This window comes from Sebastes umbrosus, chromosome 7 (genome assembly GCF_015220745.1).
Source record: "Sebastes umbrosus isolate fSebUmb1 chromosome 7, fSebUmb1.pri, whole genome shotgun sequence".
Classification (NCBI taxonomy): Eukaryota; Metazoa; Chordata; class Actinopteri; order Perciformes; family Sebastidae; genus Sebastes; species Sebastes umbrosus.
The window spans coordinates 26476877-26494265 of NC_051275.1; the positions used below are offsets into that span (position 1 = coordinate 26476877).

General features: G+C 42.3%; 1 protein-coding gene across 5 annotated transcripts in view; it reads right to left on the bottom strand.

Moving 5' to 3' along the window:
- Positions 1 to 2083: 2083 nt before the first annotated feature.
- ets1 (v-ets avian erythroblastosis virus E26 oncogene homolog 1) overlaps positions 2084 to 17389 on the bottom strand; it is a 38148-nt gene continuing 22842 nt past the window's right edge. For 3 of the 5 annotated variants that reach the window (XM_037775167.1, XM_037775166.1, XM_037775168.1), the window contains 7 exons: positions 13488 to 13607; positions 12601 to 12801; positions 12237 to 12314; positions 11559 to 11804; positions 10042 to 10302; positions 5584 to 5702; positions 5044 to 5259 (listed from right to left, as the gene is read on the bottom strand). In XM_037775167.1, the coding sequence (XP_037631095.1) occupies positions 5044 to 5259; positions 5584 to 5702; positions 10042 to 10302; positions 11559 to 11804; positions 12237 to 12314; positions 12601 to 12801; positions 13488 to 13607 (1241 nt within the window). Of the gene's footprint in view, positions 5260 to 5583; positions 5703 to 10041; positions 10303 to 11558; positions 11805 to 12236; positions 12315 to 12600; positions 12802 to 13487; positions 13608 to 17389 lie in introns of all 5 variants that reach the window. The other 2 variants (XM_037775165.1, XM_037775164.1) reach the window with 2 other exon arrangements.

Sequence of the window (17389 nt, forward strand, 5' to 3'; positions counted from 1 at the left end):
TTGACCCATTAACCTCTAAAAAAGTGTTAATTAAAGCAACCCCTTGATGTTTTGGCTTACCCCAATAGTACAGTGGTACCTTAAAAAGTAGACACAGTAAACTATGACATGCAAACCCTCTCCTTTAATGATGCTATAAACTATATAGTCTTGAGAGCTGGCGTAGTTTTAGAGTGGCAATAGAGAAGTAAGTGTGTAAAAGAAAATGGCTGCAGTACATATAACCTGCAATGCAATAAAATGGGTATAAAAATCCTGCATGAGGAAACACACATCCTTCAATGCAATAGACTGATAAGTAGAATCCAGACGGCAGTTATGACTTATTGATAAATTCGCTCCAGAGGTTCCAGATTTTATTGTAATACAGCCAGTATTTCCCAACTTCATGGCTACATCATTTAATCTCCCGCTCTGTCTTTCCCAGTCATGTTAAGACTACATGCAGGAGACAGATGTAGCTTGGTAAGACCCTTTAGATAAATATTTAGGTTTGAAATCTGACAAACGGGCCGCATTCCAGTGTCAAGAGAGCTGTAAGCTGCTGACGACAGGAGGTGATACTTTTTGTCAGGAGAGGCAGAAATCATCCGACATCTTTCTTGCGACTGCCAGGTGTGACAGTTCTCGCTTTCTGCACAGACTTCCTCTTCTCTTTATGTCTCTCTGTGCTGTCTTTCACTTTTAAACACCGCTTTAAATCAGTGGAAGCGTTCTTTGAAGGAGGCACAGAGGAGGAAAAAAAAAAAAGTGTGTCTGCCGGAGTGAGCCAGCTTTGTGTCTGGGTTTGGATGTGGAGTAAGCAGGTATGAGTGGTATCATAATGGTTTCGGATTTTGTTCCAGGTCTGTTTGAACATGCACTGTCCTGGCAAGTATTTAAAAACCTGCCTAGCGATCACGTCTGGTCTGGATCATCGGCCCAGTCAGAGCGAGGGAGGTGGAACAGGAGAAGAACCACCTGTGTAACCTCAGCCTGCCCTCTGCCAAGAACACCAGCAACAGGTCCAACGGCTCTGGGGTTACATGTGAAGTATCAGTACTGTATGTACAGTATATTCTTTTTTTGTGTGATTTATACAGTATGTGTGTCTTATTTGATCAGCAGTGTTTCATATTTACATTGTTAAACATTACATTTATGCAAATTGAACTAAATGCAAATGTCTAATTCGTCTATGTTTAAAGGGGACCTATTATGCTTTTGTGCTTTTTCCCTTTGCTTTAGTGTGTTATATAGTTTTTTTGTGTAAGTAAAAGGTCTGCAAAGTTACGAAGCCCGAAGTGCCAAAGGGAGTTACCGCAACGCCTTGCTTGAAGTCCCGAGCAGGAGCTCAAACAGAGCGTTTCAGACAGAGGGTGAAAAGAGTTGCTGCAGCACAGCCGTTATGAGAAAAATAAAGAGTTTTTTTGAATATGAAAGCATGTAAACGTGTTCTAGTAGAAACCCAAAATACAAGTACGCCCCTGAAAATGAGCATAATGGGTCCTCTTTAAGATATGGGATATCCTTGTACATTGTGTTTTGTTTCTACTTTCAGTTTTTCTAAAACTGAATAACAGCCTACTGGACCCGTGGTTGGCCCTATTGCTAGACTGCTGCAGCGGGGCCAAACAGCTGTGCTGTTTGGGGCAGCAGGCCACGGCCCTGTATGTTTTCTATCTACAGTGGAATTTATATGAGCCCGGGGTTACAAGCACATGAATGAGCCCCAGTGTGCTGGTTCTGTTTTGACGTCACCTCATCAGTGCGCATGGGACACACTCGTTAAAACTGGGACACTCCGCGGCCCGCGTGTATTTCAAAGGGAACTAGGCCCCCTTTGAAGGACCAGAGTGTGGTAGTTTGAACAATAGACAGATTTGTTTGACTAATTTGTGCCACTTAGGGACCATTGCAGAATCAACTTTTCAATGAAACCATCTATCTATCTATGATAATGTTCAAAATACTTAAAATAGTGTCGCCAAAACTGGTAGTATAACAGTTTATAGTACTATATTGGCACTAATACATGTCACTGTTATAGTATCGTAATGTGTATGCATGATTCAAAGCAATAACACCACACACAATTATGAAATCTTTGTTCACATATATTTTATAACATTTTGAAGTACATTAAGTACATATTAGAAATAGAAGCTACAGTTTATAAAACCTTTCCAGCAGAAATCATTGATGGGCCAGCATCAGCCTTTTTTCTCTAGCAGACAGGTCTATTTTCTATATAAAAAAAGAATAAAAAAACAAACAAAAACAAAACAAATCGCTACATTATTTTGTCCTGCGCTACCTTTATATTCCCATGAAAGCACCAGCTGTCTGCATCTCTTGTCTTTTATAAAATATAAATTATTGAAAAATATTCAAATGTTTGTGAACTAAATACAATAAAAATGATCTCATAACAAAAATACAGAGACACTATAAAATATACAAAAAAAACAACAACATCCAAAACAAAAAAAGGTTTTCCTTCTGAATCCATTCTGAGATATGCATATGCCACAAAACTACTGGAGTGTGTGTGTGTATACACCTGCCCGACTAGGTTCATTAATACATAAGACCTGCAGTAGATTGTAATCTGTGACATTTAACAATAGTTTATATCCTGACAAAATATTTTTGGGTAACAGAACGTTTTCTTTTAGCACATTAATCTTATGAAGCCAACCATACTGATATTATGACATTGTGTGGGGGGAAAAAGATCACTTCTTCCAGGGCACTGACAACCGTTACAATAATGTTTAAAAATCTCTCTAACATAAAACACTGACATCAGAAAAAGAACCTGAACGAAACCAACAGTGTTTTTGAAACCTTGACATCAACATGCAGAGAGGAATGAAAGTACAGTGCAGCTTATTACTAATTAATTTGTTGAATTCTTTGTGTCAGATGACGGCGGACAAGCTTGTTACCAATTAAACATTATGAACATATCCAGCATCTCTTTTTTTCTACACTCAGATCAGCGAAGGCGTTTTTCTTTGTCCTACAGCTTGTGTGCTTTCCAACAAATTAACAAAAAAGACCAAAGAAAAGTCAACACTTTCCAAAAATGTGAGAGAATTCTGGTCCCTGTCTTTCCGACATTGTGGACGATACCCGAAGCACCGCGGCCAAAGACCTCACATGGGTTTTGGTTATTATTCCTGCTTTGTCTCTTGCTTATTTGTGTAATCTGGGTCTCAATAAAGCATTATGAAATACAATCTGTACAAATAGACATCTCAAAAGCTATTTTCATCCATATGGGTAACATTCAGCCACTGTAAACAATAACATTGTATTCTAAGATGATATTCCACTTTGGCATTTCCCATAAGGCCAGTGTGCAGCCACTGTTCCCACTGTTGGGAGGAAACTGCTGCCAATTTGCTCTAATGTAACCAGTGAATCTTTATTCTGAGCGAGCTGCACAAGTATGAGTGGAATCATACATGAGTTACTATGAGCTGAATATTATTTTGCTCATAGATGAGTAACGCACAAACCTCAAAATTAAATACAAATGTCTGCCTCTAGTCCTAAATGCCTCTATTTTCAGTGAGGTTTCAGTTGCATTCAACCACGATGGCAGTGGAAAATCAAGTGCACAAGCCACACAATGGAAACCTCCAAGCAGCGCCAACTTGCATCGTTTCTGTCAGTCTTTCTCTATCAGACCTTACAAGTGATTATCACCTGCAGCATTCTTTTCAGTCACCTCCATCTATCCCACAAGACTTCCGATTCTCTCTAGTCAACGTTTTTCTATTGCCTGTCCCTTTTTCCTACACTGTACCTTCACACTATACTGCAGCCGCGTCCTTGAGGCCAAAATGTACTGCATAAGAAAAGAAAAAAAAATCTGACATTCTTAGGATTTTGTAAAATCACTCCCTCAACTATTTCACTTGTGATTTTATCGTATAGACAGACAGAAGACTATTCAAACACTTCTAAAGCAACACTAACATGGACAGTGAACCGACAAATTATGCATCTAATCTGCACATTAAACAACTCTTCTCACCAAAGACTCCTGAATTCCCCCACATAGATTGTCTACAGTTTGCTAATACTGGTGGTATATGCAAAAAATGCATAAGTTTCAGTCACAATATGTGTCTCTAACACGGTGGCAAACATGTACGTAAAGGTGAAAGCGTCAGTTTCAAAAGCAACGGCTACTTTCAGTTGTCTGTCTATCAGACACTCTTGGGATGAGTAATCTCACCAGGTCCTCGAACCTTGTGGCCAGTGTCTATAGTGTTGTCTGATAACCAATCAGCACATTTCAGTTAAAGGCTCCTAGAGAACATCTAATGTTTGGTTCCACTGTAATACCTTCATTGACAACATAAGAAAAATACTCTTTCCAATATATGCCTGGCAGGTTTACATTGGCTGTTCTCAACATCAATAATATAATACTGGCACAAGCATACGCTCCTCAAACAACAAATTAGAAACGACACTTTTTGGTCCGAGCTGAAAATTCTCTCTTTGCCACAGAGAAACAGTGAGCACGTATGTAAATATGACAATATACCTTCCCGCAGTTTGGTTTTTACATTTTGGCAACCCCTTTTTCTTAGCGGGAACCTTCCGCCTGCTCTCCCCCGACAATGAAATGAATCAATTATTTTCTCTCTCTCTCGGTTCTCTCAGACGTTCTGTCTTGGTCCTCTCGTCTCCCCACTGTGCTACTTAGGCAGACCTGAACTCTACCCGATGGCGCTCCATCTGCCTCGAGCTGCTAAATAATACCGATACATAATCACACATACGCACGCTCACACACACATGCGCGCACACACATCTCAGATGCGACAGGGTATGAATACAGGCTTTTGGCTTGTGCCTTCTTTTTTAAAACATGGTCTGAGAGACAGGAGCTTGAAGTTGACAAAGACCACAGTTAGTCATTAAAAACATTTTTGGTCCCCAAAAAAACAACTCTATCAAAACAGTTAAGACCACTTTATGAGCCCCAGTCCACGTGTCTCCTCAACTTTTTTTTCTTCACTTCTTGTTCCGTCTCTGCTTTCACTCGTCCGTATCGGGCTTTACGTCCAACATTGCATGGAGCTCCTCGGGAGTGTAGCCCAGCAGGCTTTTTAAGTCACAGACAAAGCGGTAGACGTAGCGTTTCCCCGACGTCTTGTGGATGATGTTCTTGTCATAGTAGTAGCGTAGGCCACGGCTCAGCTTCTCATAGTTCATCTTGGGCTTGTTTTTCCTCTTGCCCCATCTCCGAGCAACCTAAAACAACGCAGAAAATAAACATGTCAAGATGTGTCATAAATAATATAATAGATATGTAACATATGACTTCAAATCAAAATCATATTTTTCTTTAAATCTGGTAGTCTCTGAGAATGTGCAACAGTACTTTGTTTTATCAAAGTCATTTTGAAAGACTAATATTGCAAACCCTTCCAATAATAAAAAATAAAAAAGATTGATGGAGCCAAACAAGGCATGCTAAACGTTTTCACAAAGGCAGAAGACATCTTGTTCATCTGGCTAACTACTTAGGACCTCCCAGCGCGTGTACCAGCGACCAGCGGGGTCACGACTTCTCACCTCATCTGGGTCAGAAAGCTTGAACTCCCAGCCGTCGCCTGTCCAGCTGATGAAGGACTGGCAAGACTTGTCGGTCAGCAGCTCCAGGAGAAACTGCCACAGCTGGATGGGGCCGCTGCCTGCACAACAGATGAGGGAGGGAGAGAACGCGTGCATTAAAAAACAAAGCTATTTACACCGAGGAGACACATTGTTGCTGATGTAGACATTGGTTGGTGTGTGGATTTAATTAGTTAAGCGTGAGGTTGGGACAAAGATATGAAGATCGAGACTCTCAAGTTCTGTAGTCCTATTAGTTCAGTGCTCCAAAATACTGTATTATAGATAATAATACATTCACATTTTAAGACCATTCAAGATTTCTAGAATAATAGTTTACAAAATTGAGAAACAATGCATACAACTATGCAAAATCTATGAAAGAAGTACTATCCAGATCAAAAGGAGGAGTATATCGTGTTTAGACAGTGTATATTTCTGCTATGTATGATGTATGTGTTAAATATGGATGCCAATTATTCACTTGTGTCTGAAGAGGGACAAAGTAAACCTTCTAATGTGGGTCAGACTCAAGTACAGCAGTGGAACCAAATGTCCTCCTAAATACAACAGTCCCATTCATCATGTATTCCCTTGTCTGGCAGTTGCCCTGTGCACTATGTGAATCTAGAGTCTGTATGAGTTCCATACTGGTGAAATCACTAGTTTAAAATAAGAGGGGCTGCCTTTAGACTGCAGCAACACATCTGAATGCAGACCGTGCGTGTGAGAAAGAGAGCGGTTGCTAAGTGATCTGTAATGTTATAATGGATTCATGAATAAAGAGTAATATAATAACCAGATAAAAGTGAAACTTCAGCGCTATTACAACAGCTTGTTCTCGTGGAAAAAAAGGAGGGAAAGCAGAATGAAGATAACCAAAAAAGAAGGCTGGTCTTGTCTCTGAACTAGATTCACTGCAGCACACTTTGATCTTGTGGTTTTTCAGCACATACACTAACGCACCCACTTTTGAGGCTTGCATGTTGAAATCACACCTGCCTATGCAGCACACCGCCTCAGCAAAACTGAAGCTATACGCAAAAGTCACCTCTCTCACCTCAGAAAAACCAAATGTACCTTTACAAAACACAAACAAAAGCAGCCAGGGAAACAGACGTGTGGGTTGAACGCTTGAAATGTTGCTCGCGAAGCCCTCTTTGCTCCTGCAAGGATTGGAGAAGGTGCATGACAACAGCCACCAAGGCTTTAGGAAAATAAGTGGCTGTGCAACACTGGGTCTCTTTCAGACGGAGAGCTTTGACTCGCATTCCAAAAGTCTGCTACTGTAATAGCGAGCCCACATAAGGGTGATACAGTGCCCGTTTACCAGCCCCCTGTGCTCTCACGCCAGAATGTAGGCGACCCTTTGACAAAAAAAAGTTTCCAAAAATATGTTACAAGTCTCCACGCACAATGGGCCTCATTGAAAAAGCACAGTGTGGCAAAAGGGTGGGTGGGGTGGGGTCTCGCATTCACAGCGCAGAGTTAAGTATCTGACCCATGGTACAGTATGCTAAATGAGTCTTGAGCATAATGCAGCTACAGCAAGAAAGCTGGGTGGTGATTTGGGCTGCAGCTAAGGACTAATTTATCTATCTATTTCTATCTTACACTGTTTTTTGTACACGTAAACTAATGATAACAAAAGTAAAAAAAAAGGAATGAGTATCAGGTTGTTCTCATACAGGTAGCGTAGCTATACGTACCAAAAGTAATACACTGTAATTGGTATATTTCCCACGAAATCAATTCATAGTAATCCACGTAATTGTGAAGCAGGAAGTATAAAGAGAAGTATAAAGTCGTTTTGTTGCCTAAACCTAACCAAGTTATTTCCTGTGGAGACGGAAGTTTATTTTGAAAAGACTGGAGCAGGAATTGACACGTGTTGCTGGACATTCATAGGAAAACACGAAAAATGAGAATTAACTTATCATACGAACATTTGAAAGCGGATACGTCGTTGAATTTTCATATTTTAAAAGATGAAATCGACTAATATGTAGTGTTTTAACTTATCAATAACAATTTTACCACTACATCTAGTGGCAACGTATTTGTATGTTTATACTTGTGAGACTTGTGAGACAGGGAGCCGGAGGACAGAGATAGCAAAGTATCATGATACAGATTGAGAGTCCACCTGTAGACAGAGGTGTAAATGATAAATTGTCACAGGAAATCGCTGAGATGACAACTAAAGCTTCACTTATCTCTCTGCAGCCTTATCAGGCTCAATGTCAAGTGTCACCTGTCACCTTGTGACTGGGACAGGAAGCCGAGCAGAGCAAGCTGTCACAAACACCAATTTGGAATCTTACAAATTTTTTTTGGTTGAGGTTTCTCTCTCTCTCTATCTCTCTCTTTCTCTCGCTCTCCCTTTCTTCCTGTATTTCTTCATCCACCCCCACATATGCGCACGGGCACGCACACACACACACACGTACACTCAAAGAATGCTTCCATCTTTGAAGGACTACACTCTCCTTACGCCGCTCCTAATAACAGCTTGGACTGCCGGCTGCTCGGCATTTTCAGGAAAATTAGGATATTTTAGCATGATTTTCATCTTTCCCCTTTTCCCCTTCGTGTAAAAGCACAGAGGAAGCACATTCTCCTCAGTGAGAGTACATTACTATGCATTAGGCTGGAAACACTCGCCAGGCTTTCACACATGAGCTCTTTGGAGCCGTAACAACTGATACATGTCAGACGTCGAGATCGAAGCGGTAAATGGAGCCAGAATGCTGCAGTGTACATTTGAAAAAGGTTTTGAAAGAAGATATTTCCACATGCTCGGGTTTACATTTTGATATTATACAGATTTTTTTTGTCAAAACGAATTTCATAAAGACAGAGGTCATCATAGCTTGTTTTAAAAATGTACTTACACGACTCTTCAAGGGTGTAAGAATCTCAAGTGCATCCTATCAACTGATGTATCATATTTATTTTTATCCATTCATTTTCAGTATCTTGGTTCAGTCTACTTTTGTCAAATATGGTGTATGGAGAAACACAGCCTCTACTGGTCACTAGAGGGGCTTTTTAGACTGTCCTACTCTTCATTATTTGATTATATGTGCATTATGCCATCTTTCCAACATCATTACGAATGAATGACTCATTGTTCTATAAACGGCTTTTGAACTAATAACCATACAGATGACCAATTACCTCGTGCATACCAACTTTAGGGACAGTCTGTTGAGATCTGATGTATGCATTGTTAGTGACGTTGAGAAATTTGCTTGGATTTCCCCTTTTCCAATGCTGGCAATCTCGCAGCCTTGTGACTATGATTTAAACATGACTGAAAAAGTCCCAAACACTTTGGCGTTAAGAGGTGATTCAACGCTCCACACAATCCAATTTTCAAACAGCAGTGTGTGTCATAAAGACTTGAACTAAACACTCTACTTGTGTATTTTCTTTTACGCAACACATGATTTGGAAAGTATCGTTTTCATGTGTTTACGTGCACATCTTGGTAAACTGTTAAAAGTAGTAGCAGTAGTCGTTCTTTCATGCACCTTTTTCAGACTAAAAACCGGGGACAGATGCTAAAATTGTGTTTTTGCTTTAGAAGACTTTGCAGGTATCTCCACATCTTATTGAACTTGGAGAACATACATAAGCCGGCTCTTTGAGCGTGTACGAGTATGAAGAGGCCTCACGAGATGAAGAGATATCAGGGGCAAGCATAATTTTCTATGTTTCACCAGCGTTGCTAGGACGACCTGGAAAAAATAGGTTGAGATGCGGGCTGCAGATAACAAGGAGGTAGATGAGAAGTGAAGACAGAACAAAAGAGTGCGAGACATAGACAGACAGAGAGAGAGAGAGAGAGAAAAAAAGATCAAGAAGAAGAAGGTACGAGCAAAATCTATTTTGTTTCCTGTAATGTGCATGACTCGAGCTGCCAGGGTAAAAGGGGGTTGTTTTTTTTCTTTCGGTGTAAAAGCAGTGCATTAAGGCACCCCCACATCTGGGGCTTTTGCAGAGCATCAACAAGTGTGTTACAGCTGCACTGAATCTTATTCCTTATAAGACTTGCACACACTATCAGGAATAATACAAAACACCAATATTATTCTTTAACCTTACCTCTCGCCATGTGTGAGCTCACTTGCATATGTATAGTTGATAATAATACTATAATATATAAATAAATAACATAGTTCTGCATTCCTTTTATGTGTACCAGTATCACAGACCTGGGAGTGTGCATGCTGGCCAGAACAGAACAGAACAGAGCTATGGTTAATTTCATTGGTTACCTTGTGATTTCCCTGCTATGACATTTTAAAAATGCCTGCTGTGGAAAAAGGTCTATAAAAAGCTGCAGCGCTTTTAGAGGTAGAACTGTATATAAATATGATACTGTATAAACTCTGACCTCTAGACATCTCTTACCTGTGTATCCTGCCAGCGCCGCCGCTGGGATGACGGGTTTATCCTTACTGAGGTCTGAGCGCTCCCTCACATAGTCTTTGAAAGTGCCCTTGGGCTTGTGGCTATGCAGGGCGGTGGGGTAGTCTTCCGAGTCGAAGCTGTCGTACGAAGGTACCCGCTGCAGGCTGCTGAACGAGGACTGGCTGCTCCATGACTGGGTCAGTCGGTCGCAGCTCTCGAAGCTCTCGATGCTCTCAAAGGAGTCCTGGCCACCGAGCTTACCTGAGAGGGAAGGACGGGCAGAAAGGGAGAGAGAGAGAGAGAGAGAGAAATAAAGTTGTTACAAAGTTGCAAACTGTAAATTTGAAAAACTCTTTAATAAAGCCTGAATTTGTAAAATGTATGACTTTGCTTTTCCTGAACAGATGTGTAGCTTTTTTTTCAATGCAATACTTGAATAATGCAATACCATAGTAGTAAATTATGCATCCTAACTAAGCTATATTGTTCTGTACGGTGCCACATCTCTCTCCATTTCACACCTCATCTCCCTTTTACAACCACCATTTGGATTTGATTTTAAATGGAAGACAATCACACAAATTGCCTTGCTATTTTTGGCCTTGGGAAAGATAAGAGGAGCCCTCAGTCATTATCAAATGACAGATAATGCAGCCCCCTCGATTGATGCCGAAATCTTCCAACTGCTGAAATTGAAGCCACATGTGGATATCAGTTGTGCTACAAAATACTTTCCCACGTCGGGAGGGAGCACAACGCAACGCTCAAAAGCTGTGTGTGATACATGAGGATCGGACCTCATACCTTGCAGGCAAATGCTTAAAGCACTGGCAGGAGGCTTGCACAGTGTACATGGCACATGCTATTCATTTATACAGCTGGGGATTTGTGAGAAGAAAATCCTAGCTTTATGGCTATAAATGTAAACCATGCTGCTAATTCCTCTGTAAACTATCACTGGGAGAGAAAACAAGCCTGCGCATTGAGAAAAGCAAACAGTTTCATGAGAAAACCCCACGCTCGCTAGCCGAGGATGACACCTCTATCTCCTTACCTAGAAGTCGAGGAAAAGAGGCCAACAGAAAAAAAAAAAAAAACGTTCTTGAAGGTTACACCACTTGAGCTGTTTTACATAAAGGACGGGGCGGCAAGAAGAGAACACGTTGTGGCTTTGGTTCGTGTATCACACTGACAAAAACAATAGAGCTTTCTTTTTTTTCCCCGACCCAGTCTAGAGTGTACGAGCCGGGTTTGCTTGAACCACAAACCAACTGGAGGGCCTGCTTTTCTTCTCCTCTAATACATGCACGCTGATGTGGCATGACAAGATTGTGGTAGCCTCAGCACAATCACACGCACACAGACGCCCACGCAAACACATTTACATGCACTCGCACACGCATGCGGACCCATTTATCAATTCCAAACAAACTGTTGATTAAAACAGAAATGCGGCACCGAAATGCTCTGCTTTAAATCTCAACTGTGCTCCTCATATCTAGTGTGTGACCCCTCACCTCTGCTTAGGCGTCCAACACACATGTTGTCAGGGGAAACCACCTCCTGCTTGACGGTGAAGTAGTCCCCCTGCAGCGGGTTGAGGGGCGTGTCCCGCAGGATGACAGCGGGGTATTCACTCTCGTACTTGAGCGTCAGCAATTCCTCCGAGCTGATGGGATGAAGTGTCTGGTAGGACTCTGTGATGAAGCCGGGCTCTGAGTATTCAGAAGGAGGGACACATTGAGCATGCTCAACACCGTAGCCTGGAGACACAAAGGGAAATGAGTTTGGATAGAAAGCAGAGAAGGAAAGCGAGGAGCAAAGCAAAGGAGGAAGATCAATCTTAGGAGAGCGGAGTCATTATCCATCTTGTGCTGAACTGCTGGCCAAAAGCTTAGTGTATAATAGTCCATAACAAAACACAGCCCTGAGTGCATAAGATGAGTCTTGCACATTTGAGGCGAAATTATTGATTAGATATGTACCTAACTTTAGCTAAACTTACAGTGATATGTGGTCAATATACGCCTATATACACAGGCTTTTTACTGGGATCTAAATCCAAATGTACAATGGGATAAGATCCATTTTATCATCTAACACTAAATCTCCAAACTCTTTCATTCACAACGCCAATTAGGCATGCATATTGTGCTATTACACAGTGACTGACTACGAGTGTGATGGGTACTTACTGACAAAGTAGTCTGAGGTATAACGGGATTCCTGGAAGTTGGAGGTCAGTCCATTGATGGGGTAATGCTTTGCATCCTCTTCATGAAAAATAAATAGAGAACGAGCGTCAGTGACCTCGCCATTGATTTCATGTATCGTGTAACTGCATCCAGCATTATCAAAAATTAATGACCTGAGCTAAATAGTGTCTTCCTGTTTGGCTCCTGTTACTGTAGCATCCTAAATTGGTGCAAGCAGTGATATCACCCTGTGTGGTGAGACTTTTTCTCACACAAAACCAGCTGATAATGCATAAAAGTGCCATAAAAAATAAATAAAAAAAATCTGTATTCTAAATTTTTTTTCAGACCAATGTGGCCTTACCTTTCTGAAGCATTTCTAAATGTTCCCAAAGGATGTCACCCACAAAGTCAGGTGCTAAGTCCAGGAAGCGCTCCTTCCCCATCGCACACAGGGTGGCTCCGTTCATGCAGAATTTGTCAAAGTCGACGTTCTTCAGACTGAACTCGTTCACTGTCCACGTTAGCCACTCAGCCACGTGGTTGTCTGTCCACTGTCTGGGATCTGAAGGAGATCACAATTGGTGATTATTATACTGTGTTCACTGTTGAAATACAATATAATCCTTCTGTTAAAATCACATGATGTGTATTCAGACTGAGGTGGTGCAAATACTACACATGCTCTATGGACTGCAGCACATTCTCCATTTTCACTGTGAGAAAACTCTGATATTTGGTTATGCCGCCAACTTTCACATCGCCGCTGTGGTAAATAACTACCGATAACAAGTCAATCAAAAACAAACAAGGAGGCAGCTGAAGATGTGAGCAGTGGTAATGACAAGCCAAAACCATAGTTTGTAGATATAGTAAGATTACATAGACAGATACTGTCCTGCTGTTTTTACATGAGGAGGCTCTGTGGTCGGCTTCCACTGAAGTAGCTAAGTCATTATTTTACGGTCTAGATTCTCTGGATGCGGTAGTCAGACAGTCTGCCCGGACTGAAATGTATGTAATGTAAGGCCCTTTGTGGAATAACTGGGTGTCTCCTTGTTTTCAGTCCTTCTAAAAGATGCCTTCACTGAATGATCTAACGCAGGCTACAATGTGAAATGATTTAAAGAATGTGCATGCCTGACATGTGACACGTTGATGAGGGCTCATGCTTTTTACTGACAACATTGAACGTCCCCAATGGAAACGTTAACAGGGTCTAATAAGAACACAAGCAGCTGACAGTGTTACCTTTGGGTATACCCAGCCGCTGCTGTTCCTTCGTGAAGCCACTGAAGGTGGCCTTCAGAGCCTGGGACATCATCTCTTTACTTCCTGGAGTCAGCAAGGGGACATCGCCACACTCCGGATCTGCCAATCACAAACAACATTGATTAGGATATTTCTTATTCAATATATATTTCATTTGGGATTGCAATTACTAATATTCTAATGTTACATAATGCTTTAACAATTATTGACAACCCAAACTACGACAATGTATCCTGTATTGTATTTCATGCCGATAAAGCTTACTGAATGGGAAATTAAATTGAGACAGAGAAGGGAGCAGGAAAGAGCGATTTGTGAATGTGGTTCAGTTAGATATTCACACAGACACACACACACACACACACACACACACACACACACACACACACACAAACAAAATCAACAGTTGTATCTGCCCGTGATCAACAACATGGCTCAACAATTACATCCCGTCTAGACAGACACTGTCTCCGCATCAGATCCAATCTATTTAAACAAGACCTGTCACACCGTCGCATATGAACTGTTTACAAACGGAGGTAACAGTGCATGTGCACACTGATACACGTGCATGTTTCAGAAAGGCTGAATAGCAGATAGTGGAAACAATTTGCGCAGTTTTTAAACTGAATTTAGGGCATGTCTTTCAATGGCTTTCAACCACGTTTTTACAATTGTCTACAGTTTCTGGTATTTCAGGCAGGGTCCTAAGGCAAATCCCACTCATCTGGCACAAAGTAATCCCGCACGTTTACTTGCAAATACTTATACCAAACTCTCTCCTAGCCGCAAATCCTGGGTGGGAGAGCAGGGCCTGGTGCCCATCAGTGACACCATGACCCCCACTAGCCCTCCTACCATGTTGCCCTTACACAGTGGGCCTACTGTCACCGGACCAAGCACGGGGTCAAACATTCTGAGAGGTCAAGGGTCGAGGGATGAGGTGATGATGTCACCGTGGCTGCTGGCGGGTGGCTAGGAGAGTTTGGGGGTGGGCTGTCTCGAGGGTCTCGGTCACACACTGGGCGTACTGTTCTCTGCTCACAGCCAGTGGGCACCCAGTGCGGAACAGAGCTCCCTTTGATGGCTTTAAACAGTGCCTGATGACTCGCACTCATCTAATTAGATTGACCAGGCTGCAGAAGTGTGGGGATGAGGGGGCAAAGCAGGGGAGATGATGAGGGGAGACGGGGAAAGACCCCCGGGCACTAACACTAGAATAGACGGCTAAAAACTAATCTGGCAAAGACTCAACCAATGACTTGTAAATAGACATAAAAAGGCCTTATAGAGCTCCAATTAACTGTCTTTATCTGCAATGCGCCCACACTCATTTACACAACAAAGACAGACATGATATGTCAGGATCTGTTGGAGTCTGCGGTATATAATAGCATTAACTCGTCCAATCAACTTGGGGGGTTAAAATGCGTGAGGCAAAACTTTAACTCGGGGCTTCAGCGGGTTAAGGTGCACACAAACCCAAGGGTTCAATCAGGCTTTGATTCTCGCGGCATGTCTTTCTCTTTAGCTCATCCCTCTTGTCTGTCTCCATAGCGCGTCAATTAAAATCGTTAGAAACCAGATCACAAAAGGCTTGGCTTGAAAGCTAAATCGTGATGAGGAAGAGTTGTGTCACTCCTCTCACAGCGCCGCCATTCGTCGAACCCAGATGTTCTGGCATCTCCGCTGGCTGGTGGTTTAATCTGCCAGCAGTACACTGGGGCAACATACAGTTCATGCTTGTTTTCACCACTCGCTGACGTCTCGACCTCGTCTGGAATGCACAGCAGCTGTCTCTCCTTCGCCCATGTAACCAATGTCTGTCTGGCTGTTTGTAAAATTAGGTCTCCTAGTTTTCTGTCTTTGGCTCTTTTTTTCCCTCTATTTCTCTCTCTAAAGAAAGAAGCCTCACAACAGGCCAAAGACAGAGGACAGACAAGAGCTCTTTGCTTCTTCATGTGATTCAATTAGGCCTATAATAATATATTGCTCTCTGTTACACTGGTGGTGAGCAAACAGAAAGTTATTCATTCAAGTCAGGAGTAAAAGCAAGGTAGAAGAGCTGAGAATAAACGCTGTTTTACAGCCTCACATAAGACCTCAGTTTAACTATTGTCAGACACAGTTCGCACATCAAAATAAAACCGTGCAGTTTCACAATGAAAATAAGACCTGAGCGAGGTGTCTTTAGTGTACAGGTTGGCCCTGACAACAGGGTTGTCTTGGCCTCTGCTGAGCTCATTTTTCTTTTAAGTAGTGTTGGTAGTGCTAAAACGTACATGTTGCAAACGGCTGCAAACTGAGATGGGACTGGGGCTCAGACAGTCTGCGCTTTGATGTGAAGGCAGCGGCGAAATGTGGCAGTTTATTTAAGCTGGATCGAGTGGAGTTTGTCTGCACTTTCGAACCGCTTACGCCCCTCCCTCTTCATCGCTTTTATCAACCCGGCCCCAGCCTGTGCTTGCCCACACAGACTTTAGAATCCACTTTAGCACTAAATCCTCCATCAAAGACACTCAACACCATCGTGCATGAGAACTACCATTAGGCACTCTAAAGAGGGAAATATGTGAACCATGATTATAGAGCAAATTAAAATGGGAACTGCAATTTGTGTGATTTCTTTTGTTTTTATTTTTGAATTACTCATTTCTCCAGTTTAAAATGAGTTTTGAAGTGGGATTTTTGTTTACCGTCTTGCAGAAATTCAAAGCACAACAAATGTCTTCCAAGTTTGGACTGTTAGGTGACAGATTTCTACAAAGAGAAATTGCATTTTCAACACAACAATTTACTTTCTCAATAGTATGTATGTGCGTTATTGTATTTTCGTGAATTGAAATCTTAAAAACATGAAGCAGAGGACAAAGCAAGGCTGCAAGGCAAACAAAAGACCTAAAAGTGCAGTGATAACGGAACAGCCTCCATGGTGAGTGATCCATATGAAAGTTATCTGCGGCAGAGCTAATGTACAGTGTGCATCCATTAGCGAGAGAGAGGCGAGCTCGGATCTAGACAATCTCTAGTAAATGATGAAGTCCTGATAGAATTTCAATGCCTGCGAGTCCCATTAGATACAGAATGGTCAGTATGTACTGAGAGTTAGAGCATCCACAAGTCATCACTTTCCACATTAGACCGTGTGGGTCTGTCCGCAAAATGAGTCCCATCCACTTAGCTCACAAAATGTGGGAGTGGGTGTAAATCACAGGCAACATTATGGCATTTCGCTACCAACTAGCAAGAGTAAAAAGAGCGTCCGGAGTGAAAAGTATGAAATGAAAACAATTTCTCCTAATGACGTAGAAGGAATAATATAAGTCCATCTATTCTAAGAATGAAGTGAGACCGGTGTTTAGTCTGGATTTACAGTAAAAGCTATTGATTAGCCACTCCCCTCTTGCCATGATATGAATAATGGACAGGCTGCTGAGTGCGACGGCCATATTTTCCCCAAGGGATTGTCGCTGACAGACTGTGCACCTTCACCGCCCTGCCCCTTTGACCAAGCCCCAGTTTGGCACCTTCGGCTGTTAAATTGACACACATATGAACACACATACACACACATGAACCAAATTAGCAGCCTTCTTCGCCTGTGCGCCGGAGCGTGGGCGTGAAATTGGGATTTTTGCAACTGGGGCCAAAGTCTATGGGGCTGGAACAGACAGGGTTGGGTTGGGCAGGGCAGGTTCAGGGCTGGGGAAGATAGCAAGGGAGCATCTCTGGTGGGTGAGGGGAGACTGAGTAGGAGGGGTGGGGGGGGGATGAGTCACCGGCCTGTAATATGAGCCCATCACAGGACAAGAGAACCGGGGGTGGGCACAGTGGAGAGAGAGGCAGAAGAATGAATGGGAGGTCTCATAATGCTCCCTCTC